At 56.7% G+C, this 12,462-nt stretch overlaps 1 protein-coding gene and 1 long non-coding RNA gene across 4 annotated transcripts; one reads left to right on the forward strand and one right to left on the reverse strand.

Annotated features, from left to right (window-relative positions):
- Positions 1-1,400: 1,400 nt before the first annotated feature.
- On the reverse strand, positions 1,401-10,213 carry SLC2A8 (solute carrier family 2 member 8). 3 transcript variants are annotated; one of them, XM_025888426.2, is made up of 10 exons: positions 10,084-10,210; positions 9,826-9,988; positions 9,341-9,547; positions 7,569-7,668; positions 6,025-6,224; positions 5,155-5,298; positions 4,963-5,071; positions 4,082-4,255; positions 3,541-3,686; positions 1,401-2,025 (listed from the first exon to the last, which is right to left on the reverse strand). In XM_025888426.2, exons 1-10 carry the CDS (start codon positions 10,137-10,139, stop codon positions 1,888-1,890), a joined length of 1,437 nt encoding a protein of 478 aa, XP_025744211.1. In that variant the 5' UTR covers positions 10,140-10,210; the 3' UTR covers positions 1,401-1,887. The 3 variants fall into 3 exon arrangements, with proteins under 3 accessions (XP_025744211.1, XP_025744212.1, XP_073761837.1); XM_025888427.2 differs by lacking the exon at positions 3,541-3,686 and having other exon boundaries at positions 10,084-10,213; XM_073905736.1 differs by lacking the exon at positions 9,826-9,988 and having other exon boundaries at positions 10,084-10,191.
- Positions 10,214-10,309: 96 nt separating this feature from the next.
- On the forward strand, positions 10,310-12,085 carry LOC112836598 (uncharacterized). The gene is made up of 2 exons (XR_003211527.2): positions 10,310-11,127; positions 11,824-12,085. It is a non-coding gene; the product is annotated as an uncharacterized lncRNA (long non-coding RNA).
- Positions 12,086-12,462: the final 377 nt, after the last annotated feature.

Here is a 12,462-nt window from a genome sequence, read left to right on the forward strand (position 1 = left end):
TCATGATCCCAGGGTTCTGGGATCAAGCCGGCATCGGGTTCCCCAGGGAGCCTGCTTCTCCCTCTCCTGCTTCCCTCTGCTTGTGCTCTTTCTCTGTCAAATAAATAAATAAAATCTTAAAAAAATAAAAATAAAAACAACACTCTGCTAAGTTACGGAAGCCAGACGCAAAATACTACAAACTATGTGATTCCATTCTATGAAAGTTTAGAAAACACAAAGCTACGGAGACAAGGCTGACTGCAGAGGGACATGAAGGAACATTTCGGGGTGAGGAAAATGTCCTATATCTTGATTGTGTGGTGGGTACACAGCTGTGTATACATTCAACCTAAGTCATCAAATTTTTATGCCTACAATTGTTGAATTTTATAGTATGTATTTGAATTTTGTGGTACGTAAATAATGCTTTGATAAAGTGAATTTTTAAAATATTTTTAAAAGTGAATGTATGTATCCTCAGGGAAACCCCAAAAGGCATTTCCGTCACAAAGAAAAGTATAGGATGCTATGAAAAAGGAACATATAGTACAATATAATTGAAAATCATTGTCAAAGCACCAATCAGAAAAAGGCTGGAGTGGTGATACTGATAACAGACAAAGTAGACCTCAGAACAAGAGATATTACCAGGGACAAAGAAGGTCATTTCATAATGCTAAAGGACAAAAACAATCAGAATATAACAATCCCAAATGGGCGCGCAGCGAGCCATGAGCTCCAAGGTACATGAAGCAAAACATGGCAGAAGTGCAAGGAGAAACAAATTCACATTTGTAGGTGGAGATTTCCACACTTCTCTCTTGAGGCGGGCACATGGTAGGACTGCACAGTTCAGATTCTGAACAAAAGTGTGATGTCCTACTTGTGTGCAGTGATGCTAGAAAGGATATATGTTGGGAGGGAGATCTTTCAGGATAGAACCAAATTCTTAAAAGAAGTTAACTCTGGAAAGGTACAGCTGTGAGTAATTATTGCACCATTTATCCAAATAAATGAGTTAATGCTTATAAAGTGCTTAGGGCAATGCCTAGCAGACAGTTAACTATTATATAAATAATTATACTAAGTAAATCTAAGTTTTTCAGTTTTCCTACAATAAACATGTATTACTTATATAGTGGATAATAAAAAGCAACCTGTAAGACTTCTGGCTCCATTAAAGTCAATAGGAAAAGAGATGCTTTTTTGTTGTTAATGAGATTTGATGACTAATGATCCAGGGGACTGGGCCCAAGGAAGGAGCCAGAAATGACCTCCAAGAGCCAAGAGGAAGCCTGGCAGACCATGAGAGAAAGGAAATCATAGATGTTCTTGGCAAGGCCCAGTTTGTGGGAGGCCTACTTTGGGAAGGGATCGGAAAATACCCTTCTCAAACACACAAAGAGGCCATGACCCGATTTTTCTGAGTCAAATCTTTATTTGGCAAACAAAGCTCCTTCCTGATAACGCGACCACGGAGAGGAGAAACCAGGGACCACCCCTCGAAAGCATCTCCTCCAGAAAAGGAGGAGTCAAGAGTCTCCCTCCTCTGCTGTTGCTTTCATGGCAAGATGGAGGTGGCCTGTGGACAAAGGACCACAGAGCAACAAGGCCACTCCAGGATGTTCCCTCCTCCGAGGTCACAGAGGGGTGGCGGGAATTGGACCCAGGGGCCGGGAACCTCATACCCATGGTCCGCTGGGCTGTAGAGAGCCAGGCAGGAAGGAAGGGCCCTGGAGGACAAGGCTCCAAGGGGCTGCGGTCCTGGGCTCCAGCTCCCTGGGGGCGGGCAGGGGCTCCAGGCTCTGGCTGAGGCCCAGCTTGGAGTCACAGGTGGGCTCCGCCCCCCGCTGAAGCCCAAAGCTGGCCCTGCGAGGAGGGACAGCCGCTCACAAGAAGGGGTTGTCACCGCCCCTCAAAATGGGCTGTGATTTGCTCCAAAGTCTTTCCTTTGGTTTCCGGGACACAGGACAAAGTGAAGAGGACACTGAAGATGCAGAAGGCGGAGGCAAGCCAGAAGGCTCCGTGGGGCCTGAGCACCTCCTGGAAAGGGACGGAAAGGCCAGGTGTGGACATGGCAGAAGGCCAGGAGCCCTCCCGGGATCCCAAGCTGAGGCCCCAGGCTGCCTTGGCCAGGCTCAGGGGAGTGGAGGAGGGTCTGGCCCCGCCTTCCAGAAGCCTGGGCCAAACACCTACAGGGTGTGGATGTCGCGCAGACGGGGAAGCTGACACTCACTGTCAGACTTCTGCATCAAGTGACAGCTGGGCCCCCACCCCGGGGTCTGCTTCCAGGGCCCCCAGACCCACTCTCTACGCTCTGCTTTGGCCCTGTGCTGAGTTCCCTGCCTCCGGAGGAGTCTCTTCTCGGTGCCTGGGGGAACGGGTGAGCGCTCTCAGCAGGTTGAGATGGGGCAGTGTGAGTACACAAGGCACCCAGGGCCCACCAGCGTGGAGGGAAGAGCGCACGGTTCCCTTCACTCAGAGCCTGGCCGCCCTCCCAGCGCAGGCCCGGGGACCTCCCAGGTGCCCGAACCAAAGCCCCCTCCCTTGTTGGCTCCTCTTCCTCTGGGACCCGTCACTGCCCTTCCCCCAGAAGTTCTTCTCTCAGTCTCTTGGATGCTGTGCACCCCTGGGTCCCTTTAGGTCCTTTACCATCTCCTCCCTCTGTTGTTGGTGCCCCCACAGCTCCCAGCAAGTCATTTCCATCTCTAAGTCTCTGCCCTGGTCTTCCCAGTGTGCTCCCCAGGGCAGCCCATCTGAGTGGGCCCAAGCCCTGCAGGGACTCCAGGCCAGCCCCAGGCATCCACGCCTCTCGCGGCCTGCCCCTCCTCGCTCCAGCCCAGCCTCCTGGTGGTTCGTCTTCTCTCCACTGCCATGCCAGTCTGGTCAGAAAGGGAGCTCTGTCTACCTCACTGCTATCTCCGGCTCCTTGAACAGGCCTGGCCATGGTATGTCCCAGGAGACGTGGAGGGGAATGAAGGCCTGAACAGGTGGCCTGTCTGCTCCAGAAACATCCTTCCCTATCAGCCGGGGAGCCCCTGAGGCAGGATCCAGGTCTGTGTCAGGTCATCCGTGTGAAAGTAGCAGGATGTTAAAATGAACCGATGCTCCCACAACCGTAAGGGGAAGCTGCCGTCACCCTCCTCCATTTTCAGCCAAGGAAGCTGGTTCTAAGAAGGTGAGCAGCACACCCAAGGTCACACAGTGGGAAGTGGCCAGGGTGGGCTTAGAGCCCAGGCCTATCAACTCCAAAGCCAGGGTACTTCCCACACGGCCCTATAACCTGGCCCATGGCCCCGGCGTCCAATGGCGGAGGCCAGTCTTGCTGTCCTTCTGCCAGGATAGCCTGAAGTCTCCCAAGTGGTCACAGCCTAGGTCCCTCACCTTCCTGGCCCATCAAGCCTCCCCTCATCCTCGACCAAGATGGCTGGTGTCCCAGGAGGGTGGCTTCAGCCTGCATGCGAGGCCACTGACCCTGAGTCTTCCGCAGTAAGAGTAATTCTAAAAACTGCTCCCCACCGACTACGGGAGGAGGAGGTCCTCTGGGCCTGCACTCACCATGACACTGCTGAACTCCTTTGTCACCAGGAAGGCCATGAACCAGTTAGTGAGGACGCACACACCAGTGGCCATGCCCTTGACGTGCAGAGGAAAGATCTCAGACATGAGGAGCCAGGGGATGGGCCCCCAGCCCACAGCGAAGCCTGTGGGAGCAAGACAGGCATCAGAGCCCATGGGGACAGACCCTTGGGCTTGCCACAGCACCCCTGGGCCAAAGCCTCACGGTTTCTAGTCTGGGTCCCCCAGCTCTGAGCCTTCCTCCGCCTCAGGCGGGTCCCTCCACTGCTTACGCATCAGGCTTTTCTCTGTAGAACGGGGTCATGATGGGGCCTGCTCGGAGGGCTGTTCGGTGGGGCGGGGATTAAGTGAAAGGGGCAGTGCCTGGGACATGGTCAGAGCCATAAACGCAGAGGTGGGGACCCATGTCCTAGAGAGGCAAGGCCCGGTAGGCCTGGACTTGCTGGGAGCTGCAGGAACCTGGTGGTGACAGGATGTCCCCATGCCCCCACCCCAACCTCCCCACGGACCCCCTCCTCACCGGCAATGAAGAGGCACATGCTGCCCACTGCCAACCAGGCCAGCCCCACGCTGGTGCTGGCGGGCTCCATGGAGAGAGGCGTCAAGAGGTCCACATGTGAGGAGTTGCTGGGGCCGCCCTGGGTCAGCTTGAAGTAGGCGCCAAAGGCACTGGTGCTGAACACCATGACCACACCTGCAAGTGGAGGGTGGCAGTGGGCAGGGCCCTGGGAGAAGGGGACCGCAGCCCGGGCATGTGGCACTCAGGGCTGGAGTCTTGGCGCGGTGTGGCCACAGCAATGGGGCCTGGCTTTCTCTGGGAGGCCAGCGAGCGGTGGTGCCTAGGAGCCCAGAATCGCGGCACCCGGCCCGGTCCTGCCAGCCCCGGCTTGGACCTTGAACCACAGCAGACTCCGAGCCTCCTGGTGGCAGAGCCTCCCTAGCCTGAGGAGCTGGAGGGGTAACTGTGGCAGCAGCTCGGTCTTGACCCCCATGCAGATCACCTCGGGATCCTCACGATGGCCCCGTCGCCCCCATTTCAAACAGGGGAAACTGAGGTTCAGAAAGGTGAAGTCACTTGCCCCAAAAGACCACAAGCTTCTGAGTCACTTCCCCTCCTGAGTCCTCAGTTTCCTTATCGTAAACTGGGCTCCTGATAGCGCCTGCACGGAGGCTCGCTGCGAGGGTTAAGGCACGCTACGGTGACGCTGTCAGCGCAGGCCTGGTCTGGAGCGAGCGCTCAGTAAGGGCGCCCATGAATCTCGGCCTTTCCTCACGGGTGCTTGGCTGGCCTTTCCCTGCTGCCATGCGGTGGCCCCAGCAAAGACTCTCCGGCCTGTGGTGGGGAGCCTGGCCTGCGCCACCCCACTTTCACAGGGCTGAGCCCTGGCCCTGGGGCCTCACCTGACAAGGTCAGGAGCAGCCTCCGCCCAGCTCTGTCCATGATGAGGGCCGCCATGGCCGTGAACAGCACCTGGATGACACCCACGATGACCGAGGCGAGGCTGCTGTCCTGGGGAGATGGGCCGAGGCGGGTCAGGCAAAGACCCCGGGATTAGGCATCCAGATGGCAGGCTGGGGCGGAGGCCTCTTTACCTTGAACTTGGCCTCCTCAAAGATGGTCTCTGCATAGAACATGACAGCATTGATCCCTGACAGCTGCTGGAAGGCCATCAGCGATATGCCAATGATGAAGGGCTTGTAGATGCCAGGATGCCTCAGCTGGGCCAGGTGGAAGCCCTGCTCAGATAGAGGCCGGTGTCAGTGCTCCTCCCTACCTCTGCCTGAGGGGCGTGCTGGCTTCCAGCCACTGTCCTAAAGCCTGGTGGAGGGAATGAGCCTCAGCTTCTTATCACCTGGGCCTCATGTCCAAGACAGGTCCCCGCATCATTTTAGCCTCACCATTTGTAAGGTGCCAAGATCCTCACCTCCCGGTGGCCCTTCCTGATTTGCTGGTGAAACCACGAAGAGATTATATGGGCACAAAGCCAGGGGTTCCAGAATCCCACCAGCTCCAGGCCTAGGCCTGAGCCGAGCACCTCTCCGGGCATCGCTGAATCCCTACCACCACCAGGCATGTGCTGGGACTCCCATCTTACAGATGAAGAAAGGAAGGCTTAGGGATGTGACGGTCACAGAGGGTCTGTCTTCTCCCCTGTCCTACAACACCTCATTTAAAACTCCAATTCCTCAAGTCTGCACCCGTGATTCCCTGTGACCCAGCCGGCCTTTTCTCTTTCTGGAACAGTAAGGTCAAGGCTAGGGCCCAGCCAGGTAGTGGGCTCCAGCCGGCCTTTGCTTGCTCCCCCACCTGTGCCTCCCTTCCTCGTGTGTGTGCGCGCGCACGCACGCGCAGCCTTGGGGGACAGGCTGTGCTGGCGTCCCCCGGCCGCAAAAGGGCCATACCTCACTGTTTCCTACCCCCGCATCCCCATCCCGCCCCGGTGCTGGCTCCCAGCCCCTCACCTGGTGCTCAGCCCCGACCGGGGGCTCCTCCCAGACCTGTTCAGAGCCCCACAGGAACTGCATAGCAGCCGTGGCTTCCTGGCGCCTCTGCCGGGTCAGCAGGAAGCGCGGGGTCTCAGGCATGTAGCACATGAGCAGCATCATGAAGGATGCAGGCACGCAGCCCAGGACAGCCAGCCAGCGCCACTCCAGCACCCAGCCTGGTTGGGGGATGGGGGACGGGGCGGGGGGGGGGGTGGTCAGATATCAGAGCCGGAGTGGGCCAGGCTGGATCTTACCGGGACTGGCCTGCCCTCTCGCCAACCCCAGGGACTCAGCTTCAAGGGTGGGGGCCGCACTACCTCTGTGTGGCTACGCTCGTGTCTGTCACCAATATTGTTACCAACTGGGGTTGATAAATATTGTAGAAACGCTGGTGGGCACATCATGATGCTACATATGCTCAGTGAATATTTATGTGGCAATTAAAAACAGAATGAGGCACTTGCTCTTTGTCTAAAAGGTAGGGGAGGGAGAATAAGTATGCACAGACTCTGGAAGGCCACCAAAAAGCAGGCGAGGTTGGCTCCTCCGGAGAGGAAAGGGGATGGAGTGGGAGAGACTTTTCATGGAACACCAGTGGATCAACAGTCACAGAAACCGATAAAAAAAATGTGCTGGTTAGGATGAACTGGAGGGAATTCCGTAGGCATACTGACACCCATGTGTCTGTCCCAAATGTCAGTGTCTGTATTTGGCAGGAGCTTTGGCACCCGCAGGGCCCCCAAAGCTACCAGACTGCTGGCAGGACTCTGAATTAGAGTCTGGATGGTAAGTGGGCAAAAATCAAAGAGCCCAGACCAGGATGTCACCCACTGTGAAGAACCAGAGGGCACATACTCCAGGCCCTCTGGGTCTCAGCACAGGCCTTGATAATTCTTGTTAACAGCGTTGGACTAGGTGAGGTTATCTCTGCTTAAAACCAGGGGAAGTGAGGCTTTCTGGGGCAGTGTGACCAGGCCAAGGTCACACAGCCAGTAAGCGTCCCCTGACATGGGACTGTCTGATGTGAAGCTTCTCTCCACCCCAGTTCTGGTGAAAATATGTCTGCCTCCAGAAGCTTCCTCATGCTGACCCCATCTCTGCCCCTCGGGTCCCCTGGAACCCTCCTCTTTCACACTGCAAATCCAGTACTGGTATTTCTGAGAGACATGCTTGGGCCTTCCAAGCTCCTGAGCTGAAGAGTTTTAGGGGTGCCCCAGCCACCCCCTTGAATCCTCAGTTTTTCACTGTGCAGTGAGGTACTGACCTAACCGCTCAGTCCCCACTCCCCAGCCCCCTTGGAATAGGCTCCTGCCCTGGGAAGATGAGGACATCACCTTCTCCAGCTCTCCCTGGAACGTAGTTGCAAGACCCACATATCCCAGGGGCTCAGGGAGGTGGTCTGTGTGACAGGCTGTGTGACTTTGGGCAAGTCCCTTGACCTCTCTGAACTTCAGTGTCTACATCCATAAAATGGTCACACAGCCATTAATGGGGATCAAAAGAGAGACTGTGAAAACTACCTGCCAGGTAGGCCAGGAGGATGCCTATGACGACCATCAGTTGCACACAGGAGCCCAGCAGCCCCCTCACTGAGGGGTAGGAGATTTCAGAGATATATACCTGTTGGTAACGAAGAGGAAACTTTACTCAGGGCCGAGAGTTCTTAAAACTGAAAAGCCTCAGCCATTCACAGTTGAGGAGAGCCTCAGTGTGTGGGGGGGGGGGGTTGCTGCATGCCAGGTGAGCCTCTAATTGCAGGTCCCAGGTCAGCAAAGCCCTCTCCATACCTCCCCGCCTCTCCAAGTGAGCAGCAGCGGGTGTTTTAACTGGGATTAAGGATATATACATGGCTTGCTGTGTGTGTGTGTGTGTATGTGTGTGTGTCTGTGTGTGCGTAGAGCACACAGCTTTTCAAACTTTCATTTCATTGTATGACTACCCTGGATAAAATGCAGGTTCTGATGCAGTAGGTCTAGGGTGGGGCCCAAGATTCTGCCTTTCTTTTTTTATTTAATTCATTTATTTGAGAAAGAGCACAAGCGAGGGAGAGGCAGGCAGAGGGAGAAGCAGGCTCCCCGCTGGGCAGGGAGCTCCATATGGGGCTCCATTCCAGGACCCCGAGATCATGACCTGAGCCAAAGGCAGACGCTTAACGACTGAGCCACCCGGGTGCCCCCAAGATTCTGCCTTTCTAACTAGCTCCAGATGACACCCAGGTGACTCCAGATGACCAGTGGTGCCCTTGGAGTGAAAGACAACTCTTTGCCTCAGTTGCTACCATTGACTGCCACTGCTTCCTCTGGACTCAGGGGCCAGAAAGGTCTGCCCACACTTCTATGTTATTCTGTACCTTATGCCCATGACTAAGATGGGTGTGTTTTTTGTCCAAAACATAAAAACCAAAACCCAAAACATAAAATCCGACTCAGCTGCTGACTGCTGCCCAGCAAATGCGGGTAAAATGAGTGGTGGGTGCAAAAGGATGACCAGGGAGGACACTGAGCCACTCTATTAATCTTGACCAGGTTGGCGTGTGGGTGGTAGACCATCCAAGCCCCGTAGCCAGCAGAACAGTTTACTGGTCACCCTGCAATTTCAGCTGCCAGGGTCCAAGCCCTCCACAAGCCATGCCAGGGCTATACGTGCGGTCTTGCTTAATCCCCACAACCACTGCATGAGTAAGGCCATTATTCCCATTTTCCAGGGGAGGAAACTGAGAGGTATACTCTGCCCCGGTGAGTGACAGACCCGGGATTTCACCTAGGTAGATGGCTCCCGAGTCAGCCTGGACAGTGGTGCCTGGGGAGATGGGAAGAGAGAAGAGGGGAAGCAGCTGCAGGACTAGTTCCTGAGGAGTGAAGGGGAACTGCAGAGAGATCAACGGCCTTTGGCGGGAGGACAGACCAGAATAGGATTTTCCTGCGAAACTGTAGTCAGTAGTCTGTATGACAATGGGAGATCTAAGCCTCACTGCAGGCTTCTGGGACCATCCACAGATGGCACTCATTTGCAGAGCAAAAGAGAGGCCTGGTTAAGTGGCACAGTCCTGGGTGTGAGTAATAGCTTCACCACCGACTAGTTGTGGCTCGACAAAGAGCTTCAGTTTCTGAAGCTCCCTTCATCTGTAAACAAGGATAACAGCAGCTCCTTCCCAAGGCCCGTCGCCGGGGGAAGGAAGATAAAGCTGGCGAGGGGCACGGTGCCAGGCACCCAGGAGGCCGAAGCCAGGGAGAACCACGCCCCCGGGTCCGCTCCTTCCCGGTCCCAGGGCGCGAGGCTGGGGGACACTCACCGGGGCTACGAGCGAGGCAATACCGCAGGCCAGGCCGGTTAGGAGGCGGCCCCCGAGCAGCATCCACACGTTCTGGGCCGCGGTGATGACTGCAAAGCCGACCACGAAGGGCACGGTGCAGAGCAGCAGGCTCAGCTTGCGCCCGGCGCGGTCCACGAGCCAGCCGCCCAGCACGCCCCCAGCCGCGGCTCCCAGGGTCACGATGGCCTGGGGGCGGAGCGACCGCAGGTTGGAGCGGGGGCGCCACAGGGCCGCGGCCCAACCTCGCCCCCAACCCCAACCCCGGCAGCCTCCGAGAAGAGGGGATGGGGGACCCGGGCTGGCGGTCGGGGGTGGGGGGGAGGGTGACCCCGGCAGGAGAGCCGGGACGCACGCGGCCGAGGGTCTTAGTGCCCGCCCGAAGCCAGGTAAGCGCAGGGGTCCCTCGCGCGTGCGGTGGAGGAGAAGGGGCCCCGGCGGGCTGGAGGGTGAGCCCGAGGCCTCACCCCGAACCAGGAGGCGGCGGCGTCATCGAGGCGCAGGGCTGGGGACGCGGCGCGGCGCAGGCTCGGGATGGCCGGGGAGCTGTAGCCGAGCGCGAACCCGAAGCTGAGCGGGCCCAGGGCGGCGGCGAAGGCGGCGAGGAAGACCCGGCGGCTGAGGGGAGCGCTGCGGGGACAGGGCAGCCGGTGAGCGGCGCCGGCCTGGGCGCAGTAGGAGGGGGCGAGGCCGCGTCCCGTGCCCGGGTCCCCCCACCCGCTCACCTGCCGCCGGGCGGCCCCAGGAGCGGCTGTGTCTCCTCCTGGTCCTCCGGCGTCATGTCTGCAGCCAACGACTGCTTGGTCAGCTCTGTTGCCTGAACTGCCACGGATCCCGCGAGTGCAGCCGGCACCCGCCTCTCACGGCAGAGCCGGCCAATAGGCGGGGAGGGGCGGCTCTGGGGCGGGATGGGAACGACCAGTGGGAACGCCAGGCGGGGTTAGTCTTGCGCTAGGAGCCACCCTCCAAATCAAAGCCGACCAATGGGAGCAAAGAGCCGGTTGGCGAAGCTCATTGGATCCGCCCCTAGGACCTGGCGAGCCAATGTTTAGGTGGGGCGGAGTTTGTATGTGGGCCTGGAGTAGAACCATCCAATAGGAGTGTGGTGCGAACCCAGAGGCGGGATCAGAAAGCTGCCTCAGGCGGAGCCAGCCAATGAGGGCGGAAGGCGAGGATCGCATCTGCTCCTGGAGCCGCCTCTCAGTCAAGCTTCAACCAATGAGGCTACCAGCAGGACGAAGGTGGGGCAGGTGCACCGCCCACAGGACTTCCCGCCCCGACTCTGGGCAGTTGCGTCTGTCCTGCCTGGTCGGCTCTGCGGTTCCTGCTCTGCGTTGACCGGTGCCCTGCGGCCGGGGTTCAACGCGCCTGGCCCAGCTCAGCTCACTGACAGACGCAGGGAGGAGTGTCTCCAAGCGACTGTCCTGGGCCGCTCTCTTTCCTCGCGGAACCTGGGCTGCCGGGGGCGGAGGCGTGGCCCTGCGCGCCGCAGCCCATCTCGGTGCCGGTCATAACTCGGAGTCCGCAGATCGCTGACGGCTACGAGCCGACAACCACCAGGACCTCGAGGTGCTGAGGACCTGTATTGGGCAGGGCCCTTATATGTGTGACTGATCGGGGCTTAAATGGTGAGCCCTAGGCTTCCTGTTAAGTTCCACTCACTTCACAGGTCATCCTGACTCTTGAATCTTCATCTTAACACCTGCCGTCTTTGAGTCTCCTGCGGCTATTAATAGCCAACTTCTTGAGCACCCAAGTGACTGCTGGAGGTAGGATGATGTCAGGGCTCTGAAGGCACATGTGAAGCACTCAAATGCTAGCCCACATGATTACGAAAGTTGTTTAACCTAGTGCAGGCTCCTGATTGTACTATCTGTAAAGACAGGCAACCGCCCCTCTATGCTTCCACAGCATCTTGTGCGCGAGTTATAAATTCTTATCCGAGCACTTATCACTGCCGTGTGATCACTTGTTTACTTCCCTCCCTCCCTCAATGGATGTGACCTCTTCCTCCACACAGTGGGCCCTTGGTGTTTGCAGAGTGGACGAATGCCTCCAACTCCATGGGCAAACTGCTGCATTTACACAGTGCAGTAACCCAGCCAGGGCGGTAGGCAGAAGGGCTTATGCAGACAGGATGCCCCAGGGAGCCCAGCTAGGACCAGCCCTCTGAGCCACAGGGCCCTACAAACCTGCTCCTGCCCCCTGGCTGGTGGGCTTGCTTCCCAAGGGTGCAGCATTCACTTCTTGGCCTTTGTAAGCAGATACTGCTGCCAGAGCAGCCTCCTATCCCCCTTTTATAAGCTGATCACCATCGATCTGATTAGTAGGGTCCATTTCTTGCCCTTTCTACATTCACTCCTCAGATTTTGACTCTTGTCAAATCATGGGGCAGTTCTGATGCTTCCAATTTCTTTGGAAGAATGTTCTAAATCACCCTGGGGTTTTTTTTTTTTTTATTCCAGGCCGAGAAGCAAGAAACTCCAGGAAAAAAAAAAAAAGATGACAGAAAGAACACACAAACTCATAAAGCTTACAAATTAGTTTAACATGAAAAACACCAGTCAGATCCAACTGACACAAGGCACTCAGCCTGACTCTGCATGGTGGACAGGGGACAGAACAGAGCTCTGGGGTCAGAGAACTCAGAGTTTCAAATCACTGTCCCTTTCTGAGCCTCAGTTTACTTATTTGAAAAGCAATAATAATAAAATCTAACTCCCAAAACTTTTCACGAGGTTGCGATACAGCATAAGGGGCAGAAGGAAACACAGAGGAGGAACGGCAATGCTGACTGCAGCGAGGGCATACCTGGCTATACCTAGAAAGCACTGTAGGCACTACTCTTGCCCTCCTGCCGTCTGCTGAAGGGAACCAGGCAGCCTTCACTGGATCCAGCGTTTTGGGCTGTTTCCTGCACAAACACCACAGAGGCAGTTGTGCAACAGGCAGACAAGCGAGCTCTCCCCACAGTGTGCAAGGCCCATGAGGAGGTAGGACCCAAACTTCTGTAAAATCTGTCCAGTCAAGGTCATGTCAAACACAGCTCCCTGCACTCCCGGAGAACGCGTGCAGAAGAACCTCAGGGATGCTTTCATGGGGGG

Source organism: Callorhinus ursinus, unplaced genomic scaffold (assembly GCF_003265705.2).
Source record: "Callorhinus ursinus isolate GAN/ISIS: 27379988/994484 unplaced genomic scaffold, GSC_fseal_2.0 scaffold24, whole genome shotgun sequence".
In the NCBI taxonomy this organism is placed as follows: domain Eukaryota; kingdom Metazoa; phylum Chordata; class Mammalia; order Carnivora; family Otariidae; genus Callorhinus; species Callorhinus ursinus.

Coding starts and splice junctions, on each gene's coding strand:
- SLC2A8 (XM_025888426.2), bottom strand. CDS start 10,139: ATGACGCCGGAGGACCAGGAGGAGACACAGCCGCTCCTGGGGCCGCCC. Junction 7,669..9,340: donor TTGCCTCGCTCGTAGCCCCG/GTGAGTGTCCCC, acceptor CGTTACCAACAG/GTATATATCTCTGAAATCTC. Junction 6,225..7,568: donor CCTCCTGGCCTACCTGGCAG/GTAGTTTTCACA, acceptor TCCCCCAACCAG/GCTGGGTGCTGGAGTGGCGC.